Source organism: Gekko japonicus, unplaced genomic scaffold (assembly GCF_001447785.1).
Source record: "Gekko japonicus isolate JY-2015 unplaced genomic scaffold, Gekko_japonicus_V1.1 scaffold163, whole genome shotgun sequence".
NCBI classification, from domain to species: Eukaryota; Metazoa; Chordata; class Lepidosauria; order Squamata; family Gekkonidae; genus Gekko; species Gekko japonicus.
Window position 1 is genome coordinate 689,842 of NW_015161950.1, and position 8,048 is coordinate 697,889.

The 8,048-nt window shown below is 41.7% G+C and overlaps 1 protein-coding gene across 5 annotated transcripts in view; it reads right to left on the bottom strand.

Annotated features, from left to right (window-relative positions):
* PHF14 (PHD finger protein 14) overlaps positions 1–7,010 on the bottom strand; it is a 177,269-nt gene extending 170,259 nt beyond the window's left edge. For all 5 annotated transcript variants that reach the window (XM_015429428.1, XM_015429429.1, XM_015429426.1 and 2 more), the window contains exons 1-2: positions 6,861–7,010; positions 6,285–6,395 (exon numbers count right to left, since the gene is read on the bottom strand). In XM_015429428.1, coding sequence (XP_015284914.1) covers positions 6,285–6,395; position 6,861 — 112 coding nt within the window. In that variant the 5' untranslated portion in view covers positions 6,862–7,010. The remainder of the gene's footprint in view (positions 1–6,284; positions 6,396–6,860) is intronic.
* Positions 7,011–8,048: the final 1,038 nt, after the last annotated feature.

The following is an 8,048-nucleotide window of genomic DNA, read 5'->3' on the forward strand; positions in this document are numbered from 1 at the left end:
AAATGTCTACCCTGCCTGAAGATCAGGAAACCATAAAATTAAACTATCTTTGTCCATAGGTTTACTGAAAATTAAATGAAGCACTTTCCACAGTGAAAGGTGGGACTTACAATTAACAACCAGATTTAAATAAAGTTATCCTTCAAAATACCTAGAGGCAGCAAATCAAACTTTTAAAAAGATATTAAGCACAGCAGCTGGGGGGAAACCCTCATGTGTCAGGTGGCACTAATACTTCTTGAAAGTTAGTACTGTATTTTTAATATAAGTAGAATATTCAACTTTCATACAAGTTACCTATTACCTTAACTATTACTAATTCACTAGTTTCCATAATATTACTGTAAGAAAAGTAATTAAACCATATTTTATAATATTAAATTATCTATATCTTTAATCTTTAAATTATATATTTATATATAGTTTACAAATAATTTATATAATTTACACATACAATTCTAGACACAGGCATTAGTGGGCATAAAGTATTTTGATATCATATGCATTTAAGTGCTCAAATGTTATATTTGTCCATTTTATAAACACAAAATACAACATCCAGTCATTCGTCATACCCTAACCTGCCTCTCCTTTATATATTGTTTCACATAAGGGTTTTCTACAATGAACACCCTCACTCTTCCATCAGCTGTGTTCCTGGAAGCAGTGAGCTGGGTTTGCTAGAGAGCATATGTATTTATAGCACATGTAAAAAGAGACTGTCTTAATGACCACACGGCTTGCAGAGGAGGCAATAAAAAGTCACCTACTAGCTCCCAGGTTTAAGAAATAGCCTGTTTATGCCATTCTGGGATTTTTTAAACCCTTCACTCTATTTAACCTTTAATTTGTTTGCATGTTCAAGGACAAATCAGAGAAGCCATGGTAAAAATTTGTAAATCCAAAAACCTATGATTCGCTCTTTACACTATGAACCTTGTGGTCTGTTGAAATTGTTGAAATCAGGTTCCACCTACACAGCTGGCAAACTGAAAAAGTTGAAGGAAACACATCTTTTAAGTATTTAGAACGGGTGTCTTTACAAAGGCTGTTTGGAAAATGTTATGACTATGTGGACTCCTATCAAGTTCAACTGATTACATGGACTTTACGTCTTATCTTCTAAGGAGGAAACATTGTATCGTATGCCTTATTAGAGTTATAGTATGCACTTAATTGTCTTGTTGTGACACCACCAACTTTATATTTGTTAAATACAGTTTATATTTTGGCACTTTCTGATGGTGTTTCTCCTACCGGAATTTGTACATATGGTAAAATCTAGAAAACTAGAGCCATTTTCACATATGTCACATGAAGTGATAGCATGAACAAACAAGACTGATGTTTTCCAGTATTTAAGAGGGCTGTGTGTGTAAAGTTTCCTGCAGTCAGGGCTCTTTTTCTTGCAGGAACTCCTTAACATATTAGGCAACACACCCCTAATGTAGCCAAACCTCTAAGAGCTTACAGTAGCCCCTGTAAGAAGAGCTCTGTAAGCTCTGGGAGGATTGGCTACATTAGGGGTGTGTCGCCTAATAGGCAAAGGAGCAGTCATATGTAAATTACTTGGGGAGTTTTTTTTTTTTAAAAAAAAAGAGATATGAGACTGAATCAGCCTGAGAATTTAATTGGAGGGGCAACCTCAACTAACCCTATGGACACAAATCCCAAATACTTCTATTTATTGCAACCAGTCTCACTTAAAGATTTCAGAAATATAAAAATCAAGGCATGTTGTCAAACTGGATACAAAATTATGCACAAATTATGAGTGACAAGATTAGGAGCTTCAGTATTTTGCACTCAAATTTTGGAGAATTAAATTGCAAAGTGAACTTCAATATTTTGTTGCAATAATTTTTATGCAAACTTGAATATCCATTAAAATGAATCAAATAAGTCATTTTCATATAATAATAACAAAAAGCAATACTATTATTTTAGAACAGGAGTGTCAAACATGCAGCTCGCCGGCCAGATCAAGCCCTCGGAGGGCTTCTATCAGGCCCGCAGTGGAACTGGCTGTTTCCTGTTTCCTTTTCCAGTTCTGCTGCTGCCATGTCACAGCTTGCTTTACCAGACTCTCTCAATTGCACAGGAGAGATAGATAGGCAAGCCTCTCCTGTATGACTGAGTGAGTCTGGTGAAGCACTGACTGAGGCTCCTCCTCCTCCTCCCAGGGCAAGGGAAGTAACCAGCCACAGCTCACTTCCTGGCCAGGCTGCCTCAATCCTATACAGAAGGGAAGCCTTTCTTTCCTTCCACTGGCTGAGGCTCCTACCTGAAGGGAGGGAGGAAGGGAGGGAGGGAGGGAAGGAGAGCTTGCTTTGCTGGGCTGCCTCAATCGCACAGGAGAAATACCAGGCACCTTTAAGACCAACAAAGTTTTGTTCAAGGTATGAGCTTTTGTGTGCCTTGTTACAGTGTGTGTGTATTCTGTTGGGGTCCTTGTGCTGTGTGTGTGTTTTGTTGGGCTCCTTATGCCAGGATTCCCTCTCATGTACTCATGATCCAGTCTTTTTCAGTAAGAAAGAAATGTGAACTATTGTAGAGGAGGCAGATTCAAAGAATTATGCTCTCCTTCAAGAGTTCAAGGATACCTTCTCAATTACTATTGCAGAAAGAAAGCCTAGGTTACAAAGGGATTTTTCCAGTTAGAACATTTAGAGGAGGAATAACAACAAGCCAGTGAGGTGGATTAGGCTGAGATTGTGTGTCCAGACCAAGTTCACCCAGCACATTTCCTTTGTAGGAAGCTGTAGTTATTTCTCTGGGGAAGATTATAGTTTGTAGACAAACACATTGCCCTCAGTCTGTATCAGGATATCTTCTCATGTTCTTGACAAGCACATGAAACAATTTAGGCACAAAAGCTCACAATGCTTAGCCATTTCATGTTTTCCCCTGGGTCCTAGGCTCAGAATACTGAGCATGAGATTTCTGTAATGAATGTCAATAAATCAAAAGTAGGTTTGCAGCTTACAGATACACACCTGGACAGCATACTCAAGATTGCTATAGCACAGACATTTTGATGCAATGATTCAGAGCATAAGGTGTCAGCTATCAGACTGTTAAATAGACAAAATATTGCAAGAGTGCTAGTGTTTTAAGCATATTTTATTTAAAGACTAAAAAAATATTTAATTGTGTCTGTCTGTGTCCTTTATAATGTTTATATCTCTGCTACCTGGCATTACATTTTATGACACACATGGCCCGGCCCAGCAACGTCTCATTTACATCAAATACGGCCCTCATAACAAATGAGTTCAACACCCCATTTTAGAAGTTTAAAAAATGATTTGCAATATCAAAAATTGTACAAAGAGATATGAGACTAGCACTTAAATAACAAGCTTATACCAAGAACCTTTCCTCTAATATAATTTCTCTAATTTTGTGAAAATGCATTCTGATCAAGTGTACTGGAAACTTGGAAGTGTTTCAATATATTTTGTATCATTTCTCAAAAATACTACAAGATAGATTGTGACAGGCCCAGTGACAGTCAATTTACCAATATTTGAAAGCCAACTGACCAAATCTTTTTTTTTCTTGCTTGATCAAATGCCCAGCTCTATTACAGATTTTTTTTCTCTCCAGCAACCCCAAAAAGCACACCTGACTACTATATACCCAAGGCCCTGTTCTTAGATACTTTAAAACTATATAAAACCAGATATCTAAATACGATCAACAATCTAAGCTTCCAGCAGTGGACACCTTTAGGCAGTTGTATATAGGACCACAGACATCTAAAGGACCAGGCACAGCCCCATAGCTAGACACTTTTTAGTGGTGGGCACGCGCCCTCATGCCCCCAACCATCACTTCTGATGTCACCCAGAACTAACCCTCTCCTCGCCCGCCCACCAGAAGAGGCTTCTCCTTCTCCCTCACTGTCCCAGCATGGAGGAGGTAGGCAGGGCAGCATATGAGCTCTCTTCCCCCTCGGCCTCTGGCACAGAGGAGGCAGGGAGGCAGAATGGCCCCCATGACACCAGGTCACCTGACAGTGAGCTTCTCCCTTGCTGCCCTGGCACAGACACAGTGAGGCACCAGGGTGGGCCATTCTGCCTGCCCGCCTGCCTTTTCTGCACTGCAGGACCTTCTCAGGCTCAATGGAACCACGAGAGGAGAAGGAGAGCCCTGCCCAAGCCTGCCCACCTTCTCCGCAGGACCTTCTCCCTCCAGCAGGTGGGTGAGGCAAAGCCTGCTGCCCTTCCTGCCTTCTCTCTCTGGTGGGTGGGCAAGGCGAGCCTCGACAAGCCCAGGCTCCTGGGAGGGATGAGGAGGGGAGAGGGGGGACCAGGAGAGGAGGGGGTGGGGGGACAGGGCAAATTTGGCGGGGCTATAACCCCATAGGGTCCCCCCAGTTAGCTACAGCCCTGACCAGGCATAAGCAATGACTTTGCCAAGTCACCTACTCCTCCAATAGAACAAGGGGTTGCTGGAGTCAGTCGTGACTTGACAGTATGTTCTTCTTAAGCTTATTGGAACATTACTTCCAAAAAACTTCCACTAGGTACATCTTTTCAAGATCTACTCAAAACTGACTTGTTTTAAGTGAAAATTACAAGTCATTGACTTCAAACAACAATTTGAATCTAATTTGCTCGATGCACTTGAAAGGTATTTTTCCTGAGAAAGTTTCATTGTTGGTTACACATATTGACAGAATGGTTTTCAGCAAAAAACAATCAATGAAGATGGTAATTTCTTTATGCTAATCAGGACTCATGTACACAGATACAAAGTACTTACTCATGTTTAACACTGCTTTTATGTTAGAAAATATTTATATACTTTGTATTATATTTACATTTTTCCTACCAGTAAAAAGATTCATATTAAAGATGATACATTATGTGGTCTAATTCTATAAGCAAAAGCTACTGATAGCATTTACCACAACTTAGGCCTATAAAGTGCTAAACCAGTTCACGCTCATCATATTAAAAACCGCAAAAAAATTAGTCTCACTAAAGTTAACTCAAGTATGTAATCCATATACACAATTGTATGTCAAACTGCATGTTCAGATTGAACATTTACAGAGATGCTTACCTTAGGATAGCTTTTGGCATACATTTAGCATGTCAACAGGTATTTTTCTAAAACAAAAATGTATACTGCTTCACACCACACATAAAAAGACATGTGAAATGCAATATATCTTCATTTTCAAAAATGCTGTATTCCAACAGTGTTTTACTTTCAAGTTTGCTGCTGGATTTGACTAATAGCACATGTTTGTGGTGACAATACAGATGCCTAATGGAGTACACCACTTGTACAAAAAAAAAAAAGAGCAGACTGTCACTTGACACATCTAAAGTTGCCCTTATGTAGTGCAAAATTTTAAGACAGTGCCAGCACAAGAACGTAAAGTTAATCATATAACCTACTGCAAGACAGAACGTTATCCAGATACATAAAGTACTTCTTACATGAAAGGTACTTCCTACATGCAAGAACTCCATATGCTCAGAACAACTGAACTAGATTTTATGGTTGCACAGCTGAAGAGCTATGGGCCCCATGAAATGACCCCATGCAGAACTACTACTCTCACAGGTGTATCACTGGGGACTGCCTTACCCTTTAGCTGCCTTTGTACCATTGACATGACCACTTTGATGCTTTAATAAAACATTAGTAGATGGGAAAGAAGACTGGGGTTGAAGGAGTGACACAGGACCAGAAAATTAATTGGAAATGATGGGAATCCTAGAGCTGGTGAGCTGGGACAGAGCGGGAAAATGAGCAAGACTAATCTTGGTGTTAGAGACCTGACTAAGATAACAATGAATGAATGACCTTAGAGACCAACAGCTTTCAGAGAATGGCAGGGGGGGGGCATAAAAATGGGTCAAAAAGATTATAATTAGTAAGGCGGCTGGGAAGAGAGGCATAGGAACTTCGTGTTGGATGTTGGGAGAAGAGTATATTAAAGAATGTAGTAAAGATACCCAGAATTTGGAGGCTTATCACGAGATATTTTTAGTTGACTACATATCTAACAACTTGCCACCCCTCAAGTTCTGCAAGATCCTATCAATCTAATTATTCCCCCTGCCTCTCCTCAGTGTCTAAACTGGACTGACTTTGAAATTTCATTTCTAAAATATTTGTTCCATTTAGACCCTTGGGCTCTTGTCACTTTAATATACTGGGGAAAAAACCAACCTTAATTTTAAAAAACAATAACATTTAAGTAATAAAAAACCACGGGGGGGAGGGGAGTATTTCGATGCAGGAGAAGAGGAAGCATTTACCTGAAGCATCTCCAACCTTAAAGTCACTGTCATCTGAACTGTCATAATCTAAAGCTTCTAGCAGAGAAGCTGCCAAAGGCTTCACCTGCCTCTTCTTCGAGCTCCGATCCACTGCGGGGGAAAAAGAGAGATAGATTTATTTATTTTTGTCCTCTCTGACCCAACGGGGACGGAATCGGGAGGCGAAAAGGGGGGGGGGGACTTCAGTCAGAACCATTCACACGCAAAACCTGGTTTAATTCCCACATTCATATACGGGTTAACCCGAGGGAAAGGAGAGCTGTGCTCCCTTGTGTAGCTCAAATACCGAGGCGGGGGGAGGCAATGATGCTTTAAAAAGATCCCCCATCCGCGGCACAAAACCTTCGTTGACAAAAGCATAAAGGGGCCGGGTGAGAGAATGAGAAGCGAAAGCAACACACACGGAGGAAGCTGGATGAGGGAGGCCGAGAAGGATAGCAGTGGGCCCGGGCAGTTTCCCGCTGCTGGCCGTGTGAAGGAGCCAGTCAGAAGGAACATTCGGCGGGACATTCGCGAATGCTTCGGAAAAGGGGGGGGAGGCGCTGCTGGACTTACTCGCTGGCGCCAAGCGGCCGCTCCCGGGCACATCGATGGCAGCCTGAGCCCGGCAGGGCGCTTCGCTCCCCTTCAGTCAGCAATCTCAGCTAAGGCTGAAAAGAGCGCCTTCAGCGTCTCCAAGCAAGCCCTGTAACCCAGACAATAGGCGAAGCCGCAACCCGGATGCAGTTCCTTCCTCCCCAAAAGGAGAGGACAGGAACCAAGCGCCATAACTTCCGCTGAGCGGAATCCGCACCTGCGTGTTGATCAAAGCGAAGTTGTGCCCACCCACCTTTGCCTCGGCTGCGCCGGTACTGCAGCCTGAATAAGCTGTCGTGTTCAGGACCGGTACACACACGCACAACGGAAAAGAAAAACCTTCTTCTAGGGAGGTGATGTTCGAATGTAGCGAGCGCGTTACAGGACAGCTGTAGCAGCGTCGGCCTTTAGCGCTGAATTCTCTGCATTCCGTTTGCACGTCCAATCTTAAAAAAAACACAACCGGAGTTTATTCAACAGATTCTTTGTTATACTGCAATACCCCTCTAGTTATCTGTATCAATTACTTTCTGAATCTGCCAATTCTAGCTGGCTAAGCCAAAATATGCGCCTTGAATTTACCCTTAGAATCTCTAGCCTTGCTTTCTGAGCCTGAGGCTTTTAAAAAAATAAAATCTAGTTTATTGGGCTCAGAGTTGCAAACTCTATAGCTTGGCCAACAGAACCTGTTCTCCCCTAAATTTAGAGATTGTTCCAAGTGCAAATCTTCCAGCTGTATATCTTTATCAACTTATCGCTCCAAATTTGCGCAGAGCCATCTCCTTGGCCAGATTTAATGTTCTTCCTTCTGCTCTTCTCTCTGGTGGATTCCAGGGGATCCCCTACTCCAGCAGGTGTTGTCCTTGTAAGAAGGACTGTGTTGAAACTGTCCCCCATGTTCTCCTTCAATGTCGCTTTTATCTGGTGCCCCTCCAGAATCTTCTGTATCCTATATTAGCTCAATGCTCAGAAATTCCTGACAATTTTAAGGTTCTTTTTTTGTTTGATAATGGAGATACGGAAATAACCGGAACAGTAGCAAGGTTTCTTCTTAGTGCTATGGCTATACGTTCTGATAAGTAACCATTGGTTTTTCTGCTTTCATGCTGTTTTTCTGTGCTGTAGCTCCAATTTTACCCTATACGGATTTATATTTTCTGATCTATA